Source organism: Chiloscyllium plagiosum, unplaced genomic scaffold (assembly GCF_037043375.1).
Source record: "Chiloscyllium plagiosum isolate Xiang-an unplaced genomic scaffold, Cpla_swu_hap1 HiC_scaffold_45, whole genome shotgun sequence".
NCBI lineage: Eukaryota > Metazoa > Chordata > Chondrichthyes > Orectolobiformes > Hemiscylliidae > Chiloscyllium > Chiloscyllium plagiosum.
Window position 1 is genome coordinate 8561492 of NW_028270183.1, and position 26159 is coordinate 8587650.

The 26159-nt window shown below is 42.8% G+C and overlaps 1 protein-coding gene across 1 annotated transcript in view; it reads right to left on the reverse strand.

The window, feature by feature from the left end:
* LOC122552257 (protein GPR108-like) overlaps positions 1–26159 on the reverse strand; it is a 51780-nt gene that overhangs the window by 14753 nt on the left and 10868 nt on the right. Inside the window, exons 3-16 of the mRNA XM_043694945.2 lie at positions 25375–25425; positions 24845–24936; positions 22951–23108; positions 18101–18183; positions 16640–16705; positions 16446–16556; positions 15307–15440; positions 13508–13583; positions 12035–12108; positions 11317–11434; positions 7340–7470; positions 5729–5772; positions 3630–3679; positions 1234–1317 (exon numbers count right to left, since the gene is read on the reverse strand). Of these exons, the coding sequence (XP_043550880.1) occupies positions 1234–1317; positions 3630–3679; positions 5729–5772; positions 7340–7470; positions 11317–11434; positions 12035–12108; positions 13508–13583; positions 15307–15440; positions 16446–16556; positions 16640–16705; positions 18101–18183; positions 22951–23108; positions 24845–24936; positions 25375–25425 (1272 nt within the window). The remainder of the gene's footprint in view (positions 1–1233; positions 1318–3629; positions 3680–5728; positions 5773–7339; positions 7471–11316; positions 11435–12034; positions 12109–13507; positions 13584–15306; positions 15441–16445; positions 16557–16639; positions 16706–18100; positions 18184–22950; positions 23109–24844; positions 24937–25374; positions 25426–26159) is intronic.

Below are 26159 nucleotides of genomic sequence, written 5' to 3' on the forward strand. Positions count from 1 at the left end.
ACCAGTGGAAGTGGTTGAATATTTAAAAGGCATTTGGACAAATACAGAGGGGAGGATTAGAAGGACATGGGCCACGTGCTGGGAAGTGGGGTGAGCATGGATGGACATTTTGGTCAGCATGGACCAACTGGGGTCAATGAGCCTGTCTCTATGCTGCAGGACTCTATATTTAAAATACAAGGTCACCCATGAAAACCTCTTCAAATCTTGCTAAGCTTTCTCCTGCCATTTCTAACAAACTCTTTAGTTCTGGGCGGCACGGTGGCTCAGTGGTTAGCACTGCTGCCTCACAGCATCAGGGTCCCAGGTTCGTTTCCAGCCTCGTGTGGAGTTTGCACATTCTCCCAGTGGCTGTGTGGGTTTCCTCCGGGTGCTCCGGTTTCCTCCCACAGTCCAAAGATGTGCACGTTAGGTGAATTGGCCAATTGCCCATAGTCCTAGGTGCATTAGACAGAGGGAAATGGGTCTGGGTGGGTTACTGTTCAGAGGGTCAGTGTGGACTGGTTGGGCCGAAGGGCCTGTTTCCGCACTGTATAGAATCTAATCTATGACACCATAGACCCGTTCCTGACTTTAGCTTTTCATACATCTCTATCAGCAATCGTGGCAACACCCCTTCAGCTAATTGGATCCCAGATTTGCTACTCTTGCTGAACCGGTTTCCTTTCTCCATCTTTTGGACACTCAATATTCAATTCTTCTCAAACCTTCTAAACATCAGTTTCATCCATTCTTTTTGGGATATTTTGCCAAGTTAAAAGGCGCTGGAGTTGCATGCTATTGTTAACCATCTTTTCTCTCTGATGCAAATTTCCAATGTATTTCCTTTGTATTAGAGACATTGTTGATTACCTTAATAAAAAGCCCCAATAAGTGACCACAGCTCTATGTACATTATTCAATAATCAGAAGTATTCAAAAAGTTCAAAAATATCTAAACCTTCTAGTAATTCCCACGTACACCATTATTTTATAACACAATACAAGCACCGCTTACATTTCAGATCTATACTGAAAACATCCATATGGCATTAACTTGTTTTTCAATAGTTGCCAAAATTCGGAACTTTTGATTTTAGCTGTTCCAATCTCCATTAGCTTAAGCCCTTCTCCATCTTCCTTCATCTGTCAGACTAAACAGGCACATCCCATCATTTTGCTGTTACAATTCGCTTATCACAAACCCACAAATCTGTGCTGATCACAACAGTTAGATAATTGGTCCTTACTTACGTTGTACATCCACTGCCACTGAAACGGGACAGTGAATTTAAGAAGAATAGCGATGATTCTGGTGAAATATATATAACAAACAATCTGCGGAAAGACAAATTAGCAATTAGTAGAGACATTTTTATCTTCATCCCAAAATTGTCAACTCCTTGCCCTGGGACTATGATTTCCCCTAGCTCGAGGCTCCTCAGGGAAGGGAAACCTACTCTGTCTGCCTTACCAAGGCCGCTTAAGAATTTTATGGATTCCAGCAAAGCCTTTGACAAATCTCATATGCCATCTCTGATGGAGAAGGTAAACGCACATGGGATTCAGGAAAACTTAGCAAGTTGGAGCCAAAATTAGCATAGTGGCAGAAAACTGTGACTGGGAGCCAGTGTCCAGTGGCATAGTATAGGGATCAGTGGAAGGTCCCTTTTTGATGATTATATATAATGATCTCGACGAAAACATTGCCGGAAGGATTGGATGAGTAATTTTGTGGAAGTTTGTCTGGATGGTTGAGTGGATGAAAAAGCTCTTGGGTTACAGGAGGATATAAATGAATCAGTCAGATCAATGGCAGATGGAATTTAACTCTTAAAAGTGAGACACGATTCACTCAAAGTAACAAGACAGGGAAGTACTCAAATGAATGGCAGGAAATTCAGAGTAACAAAGGGATCTTAGGATACTCGTCTAACGATCCTGATGGTGGCAAGACAAGTTAGTAGAGTAGTTATATATGAGTAGGTATATGGGACACTTACTGTCATCAGTCATGGCATAGATTACAAGATTATAGGGAGGTTATGTTAGAGTTATACAGAACTATGGGTAGGCCACAGCTGCAGTAGCATGTGCAGTTCTGGTCACAACAATATAGGATGAATGTGTGTAGAGGAGATTCACCAGAATGTTACCTGGCATGCAGCATTTTAGATATAAAGGGAACTGGATAAGCTCACGTTACTTTCTTCAGAGCAGAGAAGGTCAAGAGAGAACCTGACTGAGGTGTATAAGATTATGAGGAACATGTACAGGGTGGATAAGAAGGAAATGTTCAACCTAGTCAAAGGGTCACCAATGAGGAGGTATAATCTTAAAGGGAAAAAGGCAGGAAGCTTTGAGGAATGTTGTTTCACTCAGAGGGCTGTGGGAATCTGGAATGCACTGCCTGGGAGGGTGGTTGAGGTGGGAAACCTCACCACCTTTCAAAAGTACTTGGTGAACACTGGAAATGTCATAACATTCAAGGCTATGGGCCAAATATTGGGAAGTGGGACTGGTGTAGATTTAAAGGTACTTTGTCAGTGCAGACACCATGGACCAAAAGGGCCTCTTCTGCACTATATGATTCTAGATTTTTATAAAATTTAAGTTTGTAATAAACATAGCAGGTCTCTGTCCTCCAATGTTACATTCCATTTACTTCGGAAACCATAACAGAAATAGGAAAAGGTGTCGAGAACATGGGCTCTGCTCCAACACTGAACAAAATTATGGTTGATCTTCACTTTTCTGCCAGTTCCATAACCTGACATTTCCTCAGTCCAAAACCTGCCAATTTCACTCGAATACATTCTAATGAAACATACATGGGACCATGGGAAATAGGAGCTTTAGGCCACTTAATCCAATCGAGCCTACTCCACCACTGAACTGGATCATAGTTGATCGCCCACCTCATCACCTAACCTGCACTATCGCCACAATCCCATGATAGCTTTAAAATCCAGGAATCCATAAATCTCGGACTTGAACAACCCAAGAAAGTACAGATTTCGAAGATTCAAAGAATGGAGAATTTTTTCAACTGTCTCAAAATGGTAAACTCCCCATCCTGAAACTGCAAGATTCCTAGTTTCAGGCTCCCTCGTGATGGAACAGAGGCTCTTGGTACCTACCCTGTCAAGCCCTCTTTAGAATTTTATACACTTCACTCGGAACAGCATCCACAAAACAGGAAAAGTCTTGTTCCTAAAGGTTTGGAGGGAAATAGGCCAGGAACAGACAGCTGGGACTAGTTTAGCTTGGAATTATGTTCGGCATAGACGAGTTGGACTGCAGGGTTAATTTCAGTGCTGAATGACTAACTCTATAACCTCTCACTGGTAAGGTAGATCACTCCATCCCTGATGTGGTTAGCCTCACCATTTGTAGCAATCTCAAAATGCACCACAAAACCTGTTTTCCAAAAGGCTGGATTGACGTTTGTGGCAATTCTTGGCCTAACCCTTCACTAACTTTTTATAAAACCAAAGTCTGCCCGTGAGGGATTTGAACACTACTGTCACGCACAGCAATGTTTAGGCAGCTTCCTCACTGATCCAAGCGGGATCCGGGGGGAGAAAAACAAAAGCCACGTGTTAAACAAACATTTACACCTCACACAGTAACAGTGCGCATATACCCACCATGACATAAAAATGCCTGAAGAGTTTCAATTTGGCCAGATTCATTGCAGCTGCAGATAAAAATCAGGAAGAAAGTAGAATTAGTGATGAAAATCAGGAATGAATTTCCAGTTTGATCATTTTCTCATTTGCGCGAAATTCCATATTCTCTCCCTTTCACCAGTTTCTCCCTGCAAGGACAAAGGAACTGCAGTCGGAGTCGTTGTCATGAGTAGTACACAGTGTATATTATGGGTAGTAGCCCAATATTCAAACATTCGGCATCACAAACCACCCCAAAACCAACAAGCTCACACTTTGAATAAGTGATTTTGATTTATTACTACTATCACATATATAGAAGTACAACGGGAAGTGTTGTACTATGTGCTCTACATGCACATCATTAAAGTGCATCAGGGTGACAGAACAGACTGCATGGTAGTGTGACACAGACCGACACACAGACCGACACACAGACCGACACACAGACCGACACACAGACCGACACACAGACCGACACACAGACCGACACACAGACCGACACACAGACCGACACACAGACCGACACACAGACCGACACACAGACCGACACACAGACCGACACACAGACCGACACACAGACCGACACACAGACCGACACACAGACCGACACACAGACCGACACACAGACCGACACACAGACCGACACACAGACCGACACACAGACCGACACACAGACCGACACACAGACCGACACACAGACCGACACACAGACCGACACACAGACCGACACACAGACCGACACACAGACCGACAGCCAACATAATCAAAGATCTGTCTGTGTGCTTTTCCAAGGCAGCAGGTAGTATACTTGGAGTCAATGGATGGCAGGCTGGTTCGGGAGATGGACTGGGCTGTACTCACAACTCTGTAGTTTCTCACTGTCCTGTGAAGAGAAATTGCCACACCATGCTGTGATGCATCAAGATGGTTTCTACAGTGCATCCATGAAAATTCGAGAGCCTTATGAACATGCCAAATTTCATTAGCCTCCTGAGGAAGGAGAGATGTTGCTATCATCTCTTGACTGTTGCACTGATGTGGGTGGACCCGGACAGATTGTTGGTGATTGTCACTCCCAGGAATGTGATGCTCTCGATCATTTCCACCTCAGCACCATCGATACAGTCAAGGGCGTGCCCTCCACTCTGCTTCCTGAAGTCAATGACCAGGTCCTTCATTTTCCTGATGTTGAAGACAACGTTGTCTTTACACCAGTTATGCATTTGATCTCCTTATATGCCGTCTTGCCATTATTGTAGATCGAATCTCAAACAATGGTGTTGTCAGCAAACTTTTAACTGGAGGTGGTGCAGAATTTGGCCAGACAGCAGAGAGTGTAGAAGATGTTTTAGTAGGGGGTTGAGTACGCAGCCCTCCGGGGTACTAATGTCGAGGATCATAATGGAGAAGGTGCTGTTGCCTATCCTTACTGGCTGCAGTCTGGTCAGGAAGTCAAGATCCAGTTGCGCGGGGGGAAAAGAAGAGTCTCAGCTTCTGGAGTTTAGAGATGAGTTTGTTTGGAACATGCTAAGAAATCTCAATCAAGAGCAAGAACACAGGCTGCTTTTTTCCCTGCCCTCTAGCTAGGGTTAGAAATAATTGGACCAAAAATGTCACTATCATGAAGGAGATTGAGAGTAGAAGTAGATAGCAAGAGGTATTTACCCTTGGATGGAGAGTCTAGTACTTGGGGGTCAGCGCCTTTGGACAAAGCGTCAGCCGCTTAAGACCGGTGACATTTTTCTCTTTGGAGAATTATGATCTTAGGTCTGAGTCCAGAGAGATGTGGATGTTCAGCTGTTGCATACATTCATGTCAAACAAACCAGAGACATGGGGATGCAGCAATTGACCAAAATTGATGTAGAAGATCAGCCAGGATTGTAATGAACACCACACACAGCAGGCACAAGGGGCACAATGGCCTACTCCTACAGACAAACTGAAAGTTGCTAACAATACTGCAGCATCTGACAGTTCATGGAGTATACTCCGATTGAGCTTTAAAAACAAATTGAACTGATCAATAATAACTTACTGTCGCCTTCCACGTAGCTGTTAGGCTATCAAACTTACCCTTACCATCTGTGCTTGAAGCCTCCTGCAAGTGCCTAATTGACCTGAAAAATACAAAAGATCGAAATCAAATTGAATTAATGATGTTCCCTCCTATCATTTTAAAATAAGTCAACAATCTGAATCAGTCAAAAACAAAAAAAAATTGTGGATGCTGGAGATGTGAAACAAAAACAAAAATTGTTGGAGAAACTCAGTAGGTCTGGCAGCAACTGTGGAGAGAAAGCACAATCAACATTTAAGGTCCAGTGACCTTTCTTCAGAACTGAAGTAAACAACAGTACACTGTGCGCATGCATCAGATCCACACAACTTAACTTATGGGCCCATCACAAAGTACACTGAGCAACTCCTTGAACACTTCCCAGATGCCCGGTCTGAATTGGAGAGCAGACAGAGAAAATAACAAAATGAAGTTTCTGAAGAAACCAATGAAAATGTATCAGAGAACTGCAGTGTTGCATTATCCATGTTCTACCACCAAGTGGAGCAAGGGGACAAGATAACATTCAACCCTGACTACCCTTCTCATACCACAGAAGAAACAGTTGATTCAGACCAGCCAGCACCAAGACATCCATGTCACTGTTTAACTTCCACCAGAGCCTGCTCCTGGTCATCAGAATGTACTTTGGTTTCGACTTAGAATCTAAGGGGAAACCTATTCACTCTTCACCAAGTCATATTCTCACAACTCTCTGTAAAGAAGTTTCCCTGACCTTCTTTATGAATTTACCTTGCAGCTGCTAGTTTTGCACTCTCCCCACAAACGAATACAGCTTCTCCAACATCTACCAACAAACAAACTTTTCTCAATCTTGAGGACATCCAGGAGGTTGCACCTCGGTCTCTTGCAAGAGACAAACCTTCACTGATATTTAATTGCACCTAATTTTGGTTAAGTTCAAAGCTTATAAACTTGAAGCTCTGAGTCCACAAGTGTAGTGTAAGCATGATGGGAAAATCAAAGTCAACTTCAGCTGCACGAATGATCTGTTTTGTAATGTTTCATCCAGACCAGGACTTCACCCAGTCTGGGCGATAACATTTCCTGAAGTGCTTTTATATTACAAATAATGAGTGGGAATTTTAATTGGCAGGTGCGTCTCGTGGCTAGAAAAGAGAAGGCTAAGGAATTCTTGTCAAAGTTTAAGATATTCGCAGTAATTAAAACAAGGTCAGCAAGGTGAATGTCACAGAATAGGAGTTCTCTGATTGGAGCTGTTAAATCTGGCCCAATCAGGGAGCCCAGGTTGACAGATAGCAAACAGGACGCCTGACACTCCTGTTTTGAGAGCTACCTCTGACTGAGCTGGATCAGTGTCAAGGACTGTAAAGAAAGGGTGACTCAGTAACAGGATACCAGCCTCTAGAGTTATTGCAATATTAAAAAGGATCTGATAGGAAAGATTGAGAGAAATTATTTTTGCTGGTTGGGGAGTCTAGCAGTAAAATGACATAACCGATAAGGTGAAGGCAGATCTTTCAGAACTGAAAGTAGGAAACACTTCAACATGCAAAGAGCAAAGGATGGCAATACATGAAAATAGAAACATAAGGGAGAAGACATTTTTCGTACATGCATTTCATAGCTTTGCAAAGAATACTTACCAAACAACAGGAAACAGAATCGCTCCACAGCAAATAAGATCCACTAGGAACAGAATCTCCTTCCACAAAGCGTACTCACTCGTCCCCTCTTCAGTCGATTCAATGATGATAAAGGCTGTATTTGCTAACACCTTAAGAGACAACAGAAAAAGGAATTTAACTTTTCTGCCCCCAACAGTATTTTTAATTTAACAAAAAAAGAGAATTGATAGTTGCACAGCACTTTGTCTGAAATAGGCTTTACACAGTCAGTCGGCTTTCCTGTTACCTCATCCTATTACTGTAGAAACGCAGTCAAAGCACTGCTGAATTGAGCTACCCCCGCTATCTGCTGGCCCAGTTACTCAGGAATTAAATCCTTCCCAGATAATTGCAATTTTTCTTCAATTGCCCAACTTCCTTTGCCATCATCAGCAAATATGGTGCTCTGCCATATGTAGTCTGCAAAGCCAGGATTCTAACATATTATACTGTCCAAGAAAAATTCCATTTCCTGCAGGCCTTATGTAATGTTTAAAATCTCTAAAATAAAACAAACAATTTGTGGATGCTGGTGATGTACAACAACGAAAAACAGAAATTGCTGGAGAAACTCTGTAGGTCTGGTAGCATCTGCAGACAAATTGAGTTAATGCTTGAGTTCAACGATCCTTCTGCCTGATGTGCCAAGTTTCTCCAGCAATTTGTTCGCTTCTTTTTTGTTAATCAAATGCTTTCAACCCACTTTTACATTTACCTCAAGTCTGGTCTGCCATTGACGAGGCAGTGTGGAAACCAATGTGAAAATGTTTGATTTTGGCAATATATTGCTGTCACGTATGGTTACTATGGAGGCAAGCTAGACAATCATTCTGAACCAGAGGACACCTGTCACAATATTGTTCAGGACACAAAAATACATCCAATTTCTTTGGTGCGGTCATATCATAGGGTTCTCAAAGTTCACCTGAAAGGTTAAGCAACTCTGGGTTCAACACCACTCCCTGGAGATAGTCAGGACTGGTAGTCAGATTCACACAGCATGGAAACAACCCTTTAGTTCAACCACTTCATGCCGAGCAGAATCCCAAACTAAACTAGTCCCACCTGCCCGTGCTTGGCCCATATCCTCCCCGAACACTTATTCATGTACTTACTTAAATGTCTTTGAAATGTTGGAACTGTAGCCCCATATCCACCAGTTGCTCTGGAAGTTCATTCTACACACCACCCACTAAAAAACTTGTCCCTCATGTCTTTTTAAAATCTTCCTCCTCATCTTAAAAATCTGCCCCCTAGTCTTGAAATCCCCCATCCGAGGGAAAGACACCTGCCAACCTATACTCATTATTTTATAAACCTCTAATGTCACCCCTCAACCTCTGATACTCCAGTGAAAAACATCCCAGCCGATTCAACCTCTCCTTTAACTCAGACCCTCCATTCTGGTAACATCCTGAAAAACCTTTGCTGAATCCTTTCCAGCTCAATAATATCCTTCCTCTAACGCAGTGACCAGACTAGAGGCAGTACTCCAGAAGAGGCCTCAAAAAGAGTACACTTTCTGAAACATGTCAAAAACTTCTCAAAACTGGCAAACATGTTATTTGAGGAAAATTGCTAACCACTCTGAAAGTAGAGCAACCCTCATCCTGCCTGTCTATTTTAATACATTCCTCTCAACTCTGGGAGACATTTTCAATTATCTAACATTCCACCATGAATATTAGCCATGCTTGTTATGAGTCTAACTTTAGATTTGAACTGTATAAGGAGGGGAGAGTATCTGGTTATGAAGGACTGCCCACAAATTGGTCATGTCCACAATCTTGTCTTCCCACGCACCACTGCCTCCAAAGTACAAACTGTCCAACTGATGAGCACTAGCAGACAATATTGTTGCTGCATAGTCAACAGGCCAGCGTGTCATATACTGCACAGCGTCAAAATTATAACTTTACAGTACAGAAGGAGGCCAATCAACCCATAGTGTCTGTACCAGCTCCCAAAAGAGCCACCCAGCTAGTTGCACTCTCCATCCCTATCTCTGTGGCCCTCTAACTTCATCCCTTTCAAATATATATCCAGCTCTCTTTTAAGCCCTCTTATGGAATCCATTTTCACCACCTCCCAGGCTGCTCATTCCAAATCCTAACAACTGAGTAAAGAAGTTTCTCTTCATCCCACTCCTAGTTCTCTCACTGAATCTTGAAATGGTGACCCCTATTTACTGACACACCAACCAATGGGGATAGAATATGCTGCCCTACCCTGTCAAAATTGTTCATAATTTTGAGCACATCAGTAAGGTCACCACTTAGTCTTCTCTGCTCCAAGGAGAACAAGCCCAATCTCTCTATAGTCTTGTATTATATCTAAAATCCCTCACTCCTGGTATCATTCTAGTAAATCTCCTTTGAATTCTCCAGGACTTTAATATCCTTTCCTTAAATAAGTGCCCAGAACTGAACACAATGCACCAAATGTAGTCTGACCAATGATCTGTAGAGGTGTAGCATTACTTCCTTGCTTTTGTATTCTATGCCTCTATTTTTAAACCCAAGGATCCAACAAGTCTTCTTAACTGTTTCAACTTGCCTGGCCATCTTCAGAAAATCATATGTGAAACCCAAGGTCCCTTTGCTCTGTACTCCCCTCAAAGTTGTACCATTGAGTCTGTTTTGGCTCTCCATGTTTCTTCTACCAAGATGCATTGCCTCACATTTCACGGCTTGGAATTTCATTTGCCAGGTGTCTGCTTGTTTGGCCAACTTGTCGATGCCCCTCTGAATTTGCTCAGCATCACCCTCAGTATCATCTGCAAATTTAGAAATCTTGCCCTCAACTCCTATCTCCAAATCACTTGTATACATGAGAAAAGGCAAGGGTTCCAACAACAGTCCCAGGGGAACACCATTTTCAAGTAGTCTCCAGTTTGAGAATTTCCCATCTATACCTACCCTGTGTTTCCTAACCCACGCTGCCTAGGACCAATCCTAAACATTTCCAATTTGCTCACCAACCTGGTACATGGTACTGTATCAAATGCTTTCTGCAAGTCCAAATATACAACATCCACAGCACTACTCTCACCTACTCCGAGTCATCTTGTCAAAGAACTGAAAAGTCCAAATAATTATATTTTAACACTGTTGGCTGCTCCTTGATTTCCATAGTCCTAGGCCTCTGCTGTGGGTCTTCATGTTTTACATAAACATATTAAATTGATTAATTAAAGTATTTTACAACTATACTTGGAACAAGAGAGGGATCAAGGGGCTTTGCAACATTTTTAGTCCTGGACACCAGTGGATTGTTCTCCTGAAATGGCTTTAGTGATACGTAACTTGCGTAATTTGTTCAAACCACTATCAAGTTTAATAGTTGACATTAAAAAGGTGAAGTGCACCTTGAGATAATGGGACACAGTGTTACAGAGCAGCAATGCCTCAGCTCAATTCCATGTAATGAATTACTAGATTCAGGAAGAGTAATGGTTTAAAGACGCTGAGGAAATTTTTCTGACTTCTTGGCAGGTTAAGAGATGAGAAGCAGAAGTACTGTGCGGTGGGGAAAAATAAGGCACCCTAAACTCTTGCAGCTGCTGTCTAACCCATGAGCCCCTCTGAAAAAAGATGACTGGACAAGATTGGTATCATCTTGGATGACTTCACCCTCCTCCGCACAGGGAGATGTCCTACTGATACTTTGTTGGAACTTAAGCAAAAGGCCAAATTGACAACTTCCAAGATAGCCCAGTGACTGTGGAATCAGGAGAATGGAAATAAGGGGAAGAAAAGAAGTGTTGGAACAGAAAAGTCACAATGGAACTGGAAGCCAGTTTCTTTGTGAACTGTAAAAACTAAAGCATCAAAATATTTGCTGACATAATTACTTTTAAAATCATCTACTTAGTACTGCAAAACTCCCTGCAGTTCTCAAATCCTTACACATTAAACAGATGAATTCCAGTCCAGAGTATTTGAAATCTTCTTTACCTGAAGAGGAATCACGATCATAAAGATTTTTTTGTCTTTATCTGACAGGATATATTTTATAAAAGCCCATCCTGTGCCGATCAAAGCCAAAGTAATAAACAGCAAGGCACCTTTCAATCTGCAGAATAAGGTGGGACATGAAGTTCAAATTGTTACCATCACTTGAAAAGAAGCATCCTTGCCAAAAATATTTTGCACATGGCTTTTAAACTTGATTCAAAGAAAATATTTCCATTTGTACATTACATCTTCCACAATCTCGTGAGCTCTCAAGCCACTCTCTACCCTGTTGCAATGTTAAGGAACACTGCAGAATTTCTGCACACAAGTGAGCTCGCACAGCAACGATCAGGTAATGCATTTCGGTCATATACTTTAGATGGTAAATACTGGTAAAGGCAACAATTCCTCTGCCCTTCACCAAACAGTGCCTTGGGATTTTTGAAGTCTACCCACCTGTGCGGACAGGGCTTTGGTTTAATATCTCTTTAAAAAGACTGCACTTCCAACAGTGTGGCACTCCCTTAGGACCTACACTTGTGACTTGCTGACTCAGAGGAGAATGCAACTCAAAGAGCCACAACAAACACCAAGACTATGGTAGGAACAGAGACCAAAAGGAGTTAGTGTTCAATGGTCAGCTGAAGCTTGGAGTGGGAGCCCAGAAGTCCTCTGCAGTTCAAACCACACCCTCTCCTTTAAACATCCAAGTACTTACAGATGAGTAATGTAGTACATGACAGCCCAACCTTCAATCGCTGATCCTTTAACAGCAATGAAATAGTAGTTTATCTGGAAAAGAATAAATGAATAAGAATTGGAAATAGAACTGGAACATTAGACAAACATTAATTCAAACAGTTACAGCCAGTGTACATCATGGCATAATGATAATGTCACTGGATCAGTAACTCAGTCCAAGGAAGTTGCTCTGGGGACAAAGACAGAATTTGCTGAGAAACCTATGTCTGGCAGCATCTAGAGTCAATGAGCTGTACAGCATGTAAACAGACCCCTCAGTCCAAATAGTCCACGCCGACCAGATATCCTAATCTAATCTAGTCCCAAATGCCATCATTTCACCCATATCCCTCTAAACCCTTCCTATTCATATACCCATCCAGATGCCTTCTAAATGTGGTAATTGTGCCAGCCTCCACCACTTCCTCTGACAGCTCATTCCATACACACACCACCCTCTGCGTGGAAAAGTTGCCCCTTAGGTTTCTTTTAAATCTTCCCCCTCTTACCTTAAACCTATGCCTCCTAGATTTGGGCTCCCCCATCGTAGGGAAGAGACTTTGTCTATTCATCCTATCTGTGTCCATCACAATTTTATAAATCTCTAAGGTCACCCCTCAGCCTCTGACACTCTAGGGAAATATCAGCAGCCTATTCAGCCTCTCCCTGTAGATCAAACCCTCCAAGCTCAGTAACATCCTTGTACATCTTTCTGCACCCTTTCAAGTTTCACAACATCTTCCCCGCAGCAAGGAGATGAGAACTGAATGCTGTTTTCCAAAAGTTGCCTAATCAGTGGCCTGTGCAGCTGCATCATGACCTCCCAACTCCATTCTCAATGGCCATCTGTGGAGAGAAAGCCCGAAACATGAATTCTGTTTTGTCTCTCCACAGATGCTGCTGCGTTTCTCCAGCAATTTCTCATTTTTTTTGGATTTCCAGTGTCCACAGTTCTTTGTTTTATTGGCCTGAAGACATGGTTCAAATCCCACCAAAGCAGCCAGAAGTTAAATTCGGTTAATAAATCCAGAATGTAAGAAGCTAGTTTCAGTAACAGTGACCCTGAAATTATGTCAAAATAAAAGACATCTGGTTCACTAATACCTTTTAGGGAGGAAATCTGCCAAGGTTTCCTGGTCTGACCTACTGCCCTCATAGCTGAGCAGGTTACTCATTTAAAGGGTAATCAGCAATGGACAATAAATACTGGGTTTTCCAACCATGAAAGAATTTTTGAAAAGGCTGGATACTGCCCAGAGTAGTCTAGTGCATTATTTTGGAACACAGTTATTTTTATTCTGCTCTTATTGCATCCCTTTTTTTAAAAAAAAGGTGGGACTGGGAGCAGTAGGAAACTTTAAAGACCAGCTTTGTCTTTAAAGTGGGAACTGAAAGCAAGTTGCTGATTTTGAAGATTTGCCACTAGTTGCAGTGGTTGAATAATACTTACAGCGTGGAACAGTATGGAGATGGATTTGGTGAATGCCAATGCAGCCATCAACCAATGGATTTTAAACACACTGCTCCTGGGAGAAACAAGTACGATTAGGGTGTGGTAGGAACTGATAACAAAATCAAATAAACACGGAAATGGAGGTCAGATAGCATTGGCACAAAGAAACACTTTCTTATTGTCTAGCAGAGCGGAATACCGCCCTCATTTCCTTACACCAGCCTGTTTAGTGTCTGCTACAATCTTCAGAAAACTTACTTTTGATAAGTGTGTGCAGTTTCAGTTTTCCTTTCTTATTTGGAGTGCAGTAATAAATAAAATCCATTCCCATCCTCATTAATCTGCATCTCATTACACTGAAACACTGAGGATTGATCTTGATGAGTGAACTTTCTTCATTGGGGCAGCACAGTGGCTAGCACTGCTGCCTCAGTGCCAGGTACCCAGGTTCAACTGCAGTCTTGGGTGACTGTGCAGGGTTTGCACATTCTTCCAGTATCTGCATGGGTTTTTCTCAGGGTGCTTCGGTTTCCTTGCACAGCCCAAAGAGGTCCAGGTTAGGTAGTTTGCCCATGCCAAATTGCCCCATTATAAACAAGAACATGCAAGCTAGGTGGATGAGCCAATGCTAAATATAAGGTGATGGGAATAAGCTGAATCTGGACAGGATGCCCTTCAGAGGGACAATTCATTGGGCCAAGTGGCCTCTTTCTGCAATCAGGTGAAAGTGAGGACTGCAGATGCTGGAGACCAGAGTTGAAAAATGTGGTGCTGGAAAAACACAGCAGGCCAGGCAGCATCCGAGGAGCAGGAAAATCAATGTTTCTGAAGAAGGGCTTATGCCCGAAACGTCGATTCTCCTGCTCCTCTGATGCTACCTGGCCTGCTGCGTTTTTCCAGCACCACATTTTTCAACTCTTTCTGCAATCATACAAATCTGGGGACGACATGGTGGCTCAGTGGTTAGCATTGCTGCCTCAGAACACCAGGGACCCGGATTCAATTCCGGCCTCGGGCAACCGTCTGTGTGGAGTTTTACGTTCTCCCTGTGTCTGTACGGGTTTTCTCCAGGGTTCTGGTTCCTTCCCATCGTCCAAAGATAGGCAGGTGAGGTGGATTGGCCATGCTAAATTGCCCTCTCGTGCTCAGGGATATGCTGGCTAGGTGGATTAGCCACGGGAAATGTATGTATGGTTACAGGGAGAGAGTTCTTTTTTTTGGGGGGGGGGGGGGGGGGGGGTGTGAGATGCTTTGTGGAGGAATGGTATAGAATCTATGGGCTGAATGGCCTGCTTTCACACTATAGGGATTCTTGGATTCTAACAGCAGACCACACCTAACAGCTCAACGCCACCCGTTCCAAACTATTCACACCACCCCTTCCTTTCAGTTTTGGTTAGTGCAGTGACAACAGGATAAACGGAAAATATTTCAAATGTAATTGGTAAAGACAGAAAGAAGCTAGAATGCGATTATTAAAACATGCAAATTAATTATTCTAAAATATACAAAGTGTTTGAGAGGACTAAAACAGCAGACACTGGCTAGATTAAGGGTAACTCAAATTTCCCTAATCCTACGTTTTTGTTGGTTCACAGCTTAGGCAGCTTAAAGGTCAAATCTTTGAAAGGAATAAAACTAAAATTGTTTGTCACCATAAGATAGATTACCCAGCTCACCCTCATCAACATAGAACAGTTGTTAAACAGCTCACTGGTACTCTACAAAGTATCGAGTCACTCACATACTTCATAATGAAAAAATAGCTTGAAGAGTGGACAGTGAAGGAGCATTACCTGTGTTTTAGGAGCAGGGAAACCCAGAATAAGGCTGCCACAAAGAAAAAACCAGACATCACTAGATACAGCAGAGGCAGGGGGAACTCGCCAGCCGAAAGGTAGGTCCTCGGATTTCTCGCCGTTATGTCAATCTGTGAAGGAAAGTCTGAAGTGCTAAAGTACAGACTGTAGACGTTAAGAAAAAAAAAAGGAATGACAATAGCAAATAATAAGAACTATCTGAGCTCCACTTATGTGCTGCCCAGTGTGTACCCAATATAGTAGGTTTGAGCTTTTCAGGAAGTTACTTTGATTAGCATGCCAACTGGACTTTGACACACTATCCTCACAACAGTACTTCATCTCATCTCAACTCACTAGTTTTTCAGCCCCAATACCTCCGATGTATTTCTGTTACAACTACAAATAACAAGTTATGTTCAAACAAGATTATATAGGTCATTCAGAGTTAGAGTGTAGTTTCATTACAGATCACCCAGGGAGTCAGAGTTGTTGTATTTGACATGTATTATGTAGCCTGGGGTATGGAGAGATCTAAAAATGTTCCTTTATCTCACCCCCCACCCCCGCCCCCAGAACGTGGATAACCAGGAATCTCTCTGGTCTTACCACCTGCTGTTGGTGAGTTGGAGGAATTTGCAGATTGATACTCAACATGTTCGGCACGTTATATGTGGCCCATCCTTGGCTGGGCTGGGACTTGAGCTCCAAAAGGTTCAAGCTCAAGGGCACTACCCACTTATCCACACAACCTTGCGTAGCTGGCACCAATAATTAAGAGTCAACCTTCGGAAAACTAAGATTACCCGATGTTGGCACCCGTCGCAGTGAGAAGCCAATTAAGCGTGTTTTATTTAACATGCACATTCCAATTTGCATGAACTGCAAAGACACTAACTAGGAATTGAGCAAAAGGTTTTATGGAACACAGGAAGCGATGGTGGGATCATAGGTACAGATGGCAGCTGTTCAATCCCCCTTGAGCTTGCTCCTGCATTCAACCTGACCAGAACTGATCCGTATTTTAATTCTATCTACCTTCATTAGTTTGTTGGAAAGCTAGAAACTTAAAGGCAATTGAGGAGAAATCAATCTCCTGTTTCCCCCTCCCAGTGTCCTTCAACAAACATACTTACTGTCATGTCAAATGCAACAGCATGTTTTTTCTCTGAAGGGATCTTATGACAGTTGTGGAAGCTGAGTGTATAAAGACCTTCCTCTGCTGGGCTTAGAACCTTCACAAAGAACTGTGTGGAAGAATTACAAAATGGTACTAAGATCGATACATATCACAGGAAGCAATTAGATTTTGTGAAGAAAAGATTCTTACATTGAAGGTGTAGCTTGCATTTGTGTAGAGCAATTCAAAAACTTCCTCGTTCTTTTCAGCTTTGCTCTGCAGAAGAAACAAATTTGATATAAGATACTGCAAAACACTTAGCCAAGCAGAGAAACTGACAGAACCACCATCATAACTTTGTTACTGAAGCACATAATCAGGGAGCAAATGGGTGCCTGCACTATGGACAACTGCCACACACCCAACTTGAACCTAGCCAAGCCCTTCGAACAGAAAGGTCACCCACTTCACCAGCTTTAGAGACTAACATTCAATATGCATCAACAAGAAAACTGATGATCTACTGTTTACCTCAGCGCTGCCTTTGGGATCTTGCCTTATGCCTTATGAAGCAATTGCATTTCAAGACATACAGTATTTTATTGAACTATAGTAAACTTCATAGATTTCAAAAAAGTCTGACGTTAAGAAAGAGGGGAGTTTGTTTCTACAGCTCAGGATCCCCCAGGTTCATTAATTAAAAGGAGTTATGCATTACGCCTACACCACACCAATAAAGCTCAACCTGGTATTAATAAAAAAAAACTGCACTGACAATTTCAATCTGTACTCCCTATTAGAATGCTAATTAGGCTCCACTGCTGCTCCCTTCAAAGCTTTCTTGTTCTGCTCTGGCTCCAGCTCTCCACATCCTGAGAGAGGATGAGATTGTAAAGGAGAGAGCAAGGGAGCACTTTCACAAACCAGATGAATGCATACATACTCAACTCAATTATTGTCACTTTGTGGGTCAAAAGGCCTCCTCCAGTGCCGTACATTTTTATAACTAGAGGACCTAGTAACAGCTATGCCTGTGCAAATGAATCTGATCCGCTCACTTCCTTCAGCTTGGAGCTACTCATCCACAGAGACAATTCCCAGCTCCGCTGCCAGACTAGGAGACGTACCAACCAAAAACATTTCCAAGTCTGGAGGCAGTAAAACGAGACTAGTGATTCCACACAGTGTCTCTGTGACTCCCCTCTCCTGCTTTTCTCTGACACATCAGAACAACCCTGCTCCCCCATCCTCACCCACCACCATATTTTCCTCAAATGGTAACTTTAAATATCTGGTCAGTGCCACCATTCCCAGGCAGCCCCTTCCAATTACAGCACCCATCTATAATCTGCAGACAACCATCAAATTTGACCAAGGACCTCATGGAAACATTGATTTGACTTACTCAGTCACAAAATCCAGAACCCCAAGAACTTTTTTATACATTACAACAGGACAGAGCAGTAGATTCTCAGACACAATGAACAGTTGGTTAAGAAAAGCTATCTCCCTAATCTGGCAGGTGTCAGTGTCACTAGTTGGGAGTCCAGCTGCATTCTCTGGTTAGATAGAAGGTAACCATGCCAATGCTGATACTCAGAGCAACCATTTTCTCTGAAGTGGAATTTGAACCTAAACATTTGATGGAATTATAACACTACAGAGACCAACCTCTTTAATCGGCTGCACTTTTCCTTTTGACGCTTCTTTGGTCTTGCTTTGATCGGTTTCTCTTTTCCGTCTTGTCTTTGAACCTAGTGAAACACAATTTCAGCATGATGCCATACCTCAAACATGAGCAAGTTGACAAGGAGAATAGCTAGGCCAGGCCTAACCAGCAACTTTAAAACTGGACGCTAGCAAGTGATAGAAAAGATAACCAGCAAACTCCTCCAGCTTCTTCGGTCGCCAAGTACACAGAGACAGCATGGAAACAGACCTTGGCTCCAACTTGCCCATGCCAAACAAATATCCTACATTAATCTCGCCCCATTTACCAGCATTTGATGAGAACTCGTTGACTGAGGTAAGAAACAGGAAAATAAAGGTCCCCTTGTTGGGAGTTTTCTATAGGCCTCTGAACAGTTCCAGAAATGGAGAGGAGAGGATTCTGGTTAAGAATAAAAGAAACAGGGTAGCTGTTACAGAAGACCAACTTTCCAAATATGGACTGGAAATGCTACCGTTAAAGTACTTTAGATGGGTCAGTTTTTGTCCAAGGTGTGCAGGAGGGTTTCCTGACTCAGTATGTAGACAAGCCAAAAATAGGTGTAGCCACATTACCCAGTACCAAATCCAACGAACCAGGCCAGGTGTTAGATTTGGTTGTAGGTGAGCACTTTGGTGATAGTCACTACAATTCAGTTATGTTTACTTTAGTGATGGAAAGGGATAGGTACATAACGCAGGGAAAGATAATTATGTTCAAATTAGGCAAGATTTGGGATGCATAAGATGGGGAAGGAAACCCAGGGGATGGGCACAAAAGAAATGCGGAGCTTGTTCAAGGAACAGCTACTGCGTGTCCTTGATAAGTCAGACAGAGAGGAAGAGGCCGAGCGAGTGAGCTGTGGTTTACTAAAGAAGTTGAATCTCTTGTCAGGAGGAAGGAGGCGGCTTATGTAAAGAGGCGTGAAGGCTCAGCTAGGCCACTTGAAAGATACAGGTTAGCCAGGAAAAGGAGAGAGTGCTAAGAGGAGCCAGACGGGGACATGAGAAATCTTTGGCAGGTAAGATCATGGAAAATCCTAAAGCTTTGAATAGGTATGTCAGGAATAAAAGAATGACTAGATTAAGATTAGGGCCAGTCAAGGACAGCAGTGGGAAGTTGTGCTTGGAGTCCTTAGAGATAGGAGAGGCGGTAAATGAATATTTTTTGCCGTATTCACACAGGAAAAAGACAATGATGCCGAGGAGAATACTGAGATACAGGCTACTAGATTAGACAGAATTGAGGCTCATAAGGAGGTGGTGTTAGCAATTCTGGAGAGTATGAAACTAGATCAGTCCCCTAGGATTTATCAAAAGATTTTTTGGGAAGCTGGGGAGGAGATTGCAGAGTCTTTGGCTTTGATCTTTATGTTGTGGTTGACTACAGGAATGGTACCAGATGACTGCAGAATAGCAAATGTTGTCCCTTGTTTAAGAAGGGGAGTAGAGACAACCCTGGTAATTATAGACCAGTGAACCTTACTTCGGTTGTGGGTAAAATGTTGGAAAGGATTATGAGAGAGGGGATTTATCATCATCTAGAAAGGAATAAGTTGACTAGGGATAGTCAACATGCTTTTGTGAAGGGTAGATCTTGCCTCAAGTTCTTTTAGATGGTGACCAAACAGGTGGATGAGGATAAAGTGGTTGATGTGGTGTATATGGATTTCAGTAAGGCGTTTGACAAGGTTCTCCATAGTAGGATATTGCAAAAAATACAGAGTCATGGGATTGAGGATAATTTCGCAGTTAAGATCATAAATTGGCTAGCTGAAAGAATACAGAGGGTAGTAGTTGATAGGAAATGTTCACCCTGGAGTTCAGTTACTCATTGTGTACTGCAAGGACCTGTTTTGGGGCCACTGCTATTTGTCATGTTTATAAATGACCTAGAGGAGGACTTAGATAGGTTAGTACGTTGCAGATGACAAAATTGGTGCAGTGGTGGACAATGCGGAAGGACGTTACAGGTTACAGAGAAACATAGATAAGCTGCACAGCTGGGCTGAGAGGTGGCAAATGGAGTTTAATGCCAAAAAGGGAGGTGTTTCTCTTTGGAAGTAGTAACAGGAATAAAGAATCCTAGGCTAATGATAGGATTCTTGGTAGTGTGGATGAGCAGAGAGATCTGTGTCCATGTGCATAGATGCCTGAAAGGTGCCAATCTGGTTGATAAGATTGTTAAGAAAGCGTACAGTGTGTTAGCTTTTATTGGTAGAGGGATTAAGTTTCAGGGCCATGAGGTCATGTTGCAGTTGTACAAAACTCTGGTACGGCCGCACTTGGAGTATCGCATACAGTTCTGGTCGCCTCATTATAGGAAGGATGCGGAAACATTGGTAAGGGTGCAGAGGATATTTACCAGGATGTTGCCTGGTATGGAGGGAAGATCTTGAGGAAAGGCTGAGGAACTGGAGGTGACTTAATTGAGACACAGAAAGTGATCAGAGGATTAGATCAGGTGGACAGTAAGTGCCTTTTTCCTTGGATGGTGATGGCTATCACGAGGGGACATAGCTTTAAATGGAGGGCTGATAGAGAAAGGACAGATGGCAGAGGTAGGTTCTTCAGAGAGTAGTAAGGGCAGGGAATCTCCGGTCTGTAACAACTTTGGGAATTGACATTTCAAGCATAAGCTCTTCATCAGGAATTCCTCATTCCTGATGAAGAGCTGATGCTTGAAACAGATTCTCCTCCTCCTTGAGCAGCTGGGCTTTTCCATCACCACACACTCGACTGATCTGCAGTCCTCACTTTCTCCCTCACCAAATTTAAGGGCATTTAAATGGTCATTGGATAAACATATAGATGATAATGGAACAATGTAGGTTTGATGGGCTTCAGATTGGTTCCACAGTTGACAACATTGAGGGCTGATGGGCCTGTATTGCACTGTAATGTTCCGTGTTCTATTTGGCCGATATCCCTCTCAACCCTTCCTGTCCATGTACCCATCCAGATGCCTTTTAAATGTTGTAATTGTATCCACCACTTCCTCTGGCAGCTCATTCCATACACACACCACCATCTGTAGGAGTAGGCTGGCCATTAAGTCCCTTTTAACTCTTTCTCCTCTCACTTTAAAACTTGTCCCTCTAGTTTTGGATTCCCCAGCCTTGCAAAAACAACCTTGACTATTCACCTTATCCATGCCCCTCATGATTTTATATACCTCTATAGAGGTCATCCCTGGCCTCCAGTACTTCAGGTTAGGTGTTAGCTAGGTTCAGGTATCAATCTGTGTGTTCAGAATTACTAAAATTACTAAAAGAGTGGAAACAGGCCAGTCGGTCCATCCTGTCCATACCTAGAACCACTCCCTTCCCTTCTCTCCATAGCCATGTGTACTGTGTTCTTTCGGATAAAACAATTCCTTTGGAGTCGAGACCCCTATTTCTTAGTACAAGTTAAGTCCTGGTCCCCGATCGCTGCTGGGTGCCAGTCTTGATTTTAAAATTCTCAACCTCGCTTTCAAATCCCTGTGTGGTTTTGTGCCTCCCTAATCTCCTCCAGCACCATAACCTTCCACGACATAATCATTCCTCTAAATCAGAGGTGTTGTGCATCCCTGAATGTAAATCGTTCCACCATTGGTGGTCATGTCATCTGATTAGACTCCAAGCCCTGGAATTCCCTTCCTTCGCGTCTCCATCCCCACCTTATTTGCCTCCTTTTAAACATTCCTCAAAAAACTGCTTACTCAAGCTTTATCTCCTAACAAGGTTTGTTTTACAATGCTCCTGTGAGCACCTTCAGACCTATCGGTATGTTAAATTTGCTATATAGGTTCTTGCAGCCACGGTAAATGCCTCAGTAGAGTCTTGTGGGACACAGTCTGGATACCATCTTCTACAAAACATTCAAAAGCGGTCCACCTATGGGGGAACATGAGAGAATTCACGCTCTGTTCAAGGAGGACAAGGGACAGTCTCTCGATATCTTGGCAAAATATTAGCCAACACTACCAAAATGAATTAGGTGGTCACTGATTCACCTTGCTATAGGCAGGAACTTCCAGTGTACAATTTGGCCACTATGTCCCTGCAGTCGCACATGTCAAAAGTATCATACTGCCTATGAAAATATCGAGACATCCTGAGAACATGAAAGGCATGAATAAAGATGCAAATTATCTTTTCCCTTTTGCACTTATTATGAAATAAATGTTATCCAGTGAACTATTGTTGAAGGACAACAGCAATGACAGTATTTTCTGCTCATAAATTAGGATCAGCCATTCACATTAACACAGTTGCATGACTGCAGTAACTGCTAGACATTCTTTATAATATTGACAAAAATAGTGGATTACTGGTAGTGAATCTGGGTCATGGCAAAAGACTACCACAGTCAAAGGAGAGTTAGCACCTCTCTGAATTTAATGTCTTGCGGAATTCCCCAGCACTTCTTTGCTTGATTACAGCACTGGAGCAGGATGCAGAAACCACGCTACACCTCATGCATTGGGGGAGATTGCAGTATCTGAAACTTACAATACTGCATGCTATTCCTCACTGTCGATAGAGAGACTGCCAGAATCCAAGAGGCAACTGGTGGTGGTTTTCACACAAGGTCATTGTATTTCTTTTTTAAAATGTTCGATTTAATTGCAATGCAGCCATGATTTAGAAACTCCACCCCCAGATCAAAGCTAAGTAAACATTTCAAGTTTCCTCCAAATATATCAATACTGCTTCAGACAAACCGCTGCATACATCAGCAACTGAGAGAGGGGAATAAAAAAATTACAGCCTGTCTGTATACTTTCTTTCTTGGAAAATCCAAGTCATAAGTCTGATGACCAGATTTACCATTCTTGTCTTTTTGGTCTGTTCCTTTTGTCTCCTGGCTCTTTGCCTGTTTATCATCTTTCTTCGCATCCGGTGTATTTTTCGTTTCAGAGTTCTGTTGATAATCCGGTCCCACTATCCACAGCTTTTTCTGTCCACCTTGTTTCTTCATGAAAACTCTGTTGACATAGGATTTCAATATTTGACTTTCAGCATTATTAATACCAACTCTGACACAACACTTTCTGACTTTCAATGTTTTTTCGCCATGGGGATAAGACTCAGGGAGATGGTGATCCAGTTGTGATGTCAATGGAAGTGAGAATCCAGAAATCCAGAGACCCAGCTAATGCTCTGAAAATAGGGTTTAAAACCAATTAAAGCAACTGGCAGAATTTAAGTTCAATTAATAAATTTGGAATGTAAAGATGCGGGGGGGGGGGGGGGGGGGGGGGGAGAAAAACAATAGTTTAAGGATGGGGGTGGGGGGGGGGAAACCTGTTAAGACTAAGATGAGGAAAAATCTCTTCATCCAGAATGGTGAGCCTGAGGAATTCAGTACCACACAGACTAGTCGAGGCCAAAATATTTTGTTTTTTTAAGAATAAGGTAGATATAGCTCTTGTGGCTAAAGGGATTAGGGGTACTGGGCTTGGACATATTAATTGGTGGAGCAGGTTCATGGGGTTAATGGCCTATTCCTGCTCCTATTTTCTATGTCTCCATATTATAACTAAAGTATGGCGTGACTGAGATGAAAATATAATGCTGGCAAAGTCTAGATCATGGAGAGAATGAGGTGTGGTTGCCAGAGAGGTTGCTGGAATAGTTTAAAGATGAAAGAACTATTTTGCCCTTGTTTATTCTCCACGGCTTGAGCACTTCACTGGCTAGTCCAGCATCAATTGCCCATCCTTAACTTTATTTATTCACCTGCAGACTTTGGTGTCGCTGGCTCAGCCAACGTTTAGTGAGCATCTCTGTTGCCCCTGAGAAGGTGGTGGTGAGCTGCCTTCTTGAACCACGGCAGTCTATGTGCTGTAGGTAGACCCACAATGCCATTAGGGAAGGATGGCCAGGATTTTGAACCAGCCACGCTGAAGGAATGGTTATATATTTTCAAGTTGGGATGGTAAGCTGCTTGGGAGACAAACCTGCAGGGGGTGGTGTTCCCATGTATCTGCTGCCCTTATCCTTCGAAAACGGTCATTGTTGTAGGTGTGGAAGGAGCTGCATGGTGAATTACTCTGGACAAGCTGCTAGAGGAGCAGGTTTTTGGGAGGGTGGTGATGTTTCCAGAATTTTGATCATGTGACCATGAAAAATGGTGACGTTGTACCAAGTTAGCATGGCACGTGGCTTGGCAGAAAACTTGAGGGGTGGTTGTGCTCTTATGTATCTGCTGCCCCTATGGCGCAGGGAGACATCATGGATTCAGCAGTGCTTGAGTGAGCAGTGATGTGTTGCAGCAGTGCATCTTGTAGCTAGCACACATTGCTGTCACGGTGTGTCAGTGATAAAAGGAGTGAACGGTAAAAGTGTAAGGAGTGATGCCAATCAAGCAGGCTGCTTTGGTTTTCTAGTATGGCTAACAGACTTATTTGTTGCCCCAAGGTTTTAAAAGATGGAATCAGAGAACAGGCCTTCTTTCCACAAGAAGTCAAATGTAGCACCACATCAAGTCAAAATACTTACAAGACATGACTAAAGTGTCCAGAGTATAGAATATACAGAGGAACCTCAATTATCCGAACGACACGGGCAGGGAGTGTTATGTTTGGATAACCGATCGTTCGGATAACAGTTTAGCCAAGCATCGGGACCTTGTGCGGATAATTTGAATGCCGGATAATCAAGGTTCCTCTGTAATCCCTTCCACATGGAATACAGAATTTTCGCAGGAGGCAAAACTTACTTTTTCTGTGTTAGATCAAACTTGAAGAGGGTGAGGGAATCCCCTGAAGAACTGTTGTATTTCTCGAGCAAACATGCATCAGACTCATCTACCTGTATCAGAAACATAACCTTGTTATTTAAGGCAGACATGTTAGAAAAGTATTTGAAATTGCCATCAGGCCTGCAAAGCATTTTTTCATTGTCGGAAAGGAAGGTTACTGTTGGAGGTGGGACTGTCGGTCCGGAGAGTCCACCTGAAACAACTGCAGCCCATGCAGTGGACGAAGTGGCAGAAGCAACAAATGACGTTGTACAGCACTCTGTAAACCCTCACTGCCCTTTAGGAGACAGTCGCATCAATTTTAACGAAGGCTTGTTTTAGTGAAGCAATGCCAACAATTTAGAGAGCGCCAGCTGTCGTTCAGTGGGTAGCTCCCACTTAAAGTCAGAAGCCTACGAACTCAAGTTGCACTCAGAGGTTGGAACACAACCCACCGCCCTAAGTCACAAAGAATGTGGTGTATAAGAACTTCCTTTAACAATACTCACTGTATAGGCAGCCACACCATCAGTCTTCGTTTTTGAAAGGCTAAACCCCATCTGGTGTATGAAAGGAGTCAGAAAACAATCAGCAAGATAATTTTTTTTTTAAAAATCAAAAACAGATACGAGATCATCTCGCTAGTGGTCGAGAAATCATATTTAGCACAAAGGTCCTGCTGCATTTTCCACATGAACCAAAGCAGACCCAGCCTCCCCAAACTATGAATTTGCATCATGTAATAATATTACTCGAGGCAGGACGCAGAGAGACAAGAGCTGTGGGGCTACGGTCTAACCTTGCAATTTACCAACTTAAACAACAGAAGGGTGGGAAGCTCAAGGAAGGAGTGGGAGTCACCTGGTGGGCAGGGATAGAGAAACCCTGAGAAGCAGTATGCAGAGGTGTGATGAAAGGGAGTAAAATTATGCAAGTTTGTCTCCAGGACGGTCAAGACAGACCTGATAGGTCAAGTGGTTTTGTATTCTGCTGTGCAATTTTATAACCGAGCTGTTGCTGATCTTTCCTTCATGATTCTCTCACTTGCATTACCTTTGAATGTTTGCCCTTCCATTCGGACTGGCCTACCTCTGTCTTTCTAACATGGATCTTTTTAGTTTTGTGCCTCACCATTTGCATCCCCAACCATCTCCTACTGCTCCATCATAATGACTTGTTGACTTTCGAGTACTAAAACACACTTTTGTAACAACAATTTCTGAAACATCTGCTACCAGGTCACGACCAGACTGACACAATCTCTTCTCCTTCTGGGGCAGTTTGTTACACATTC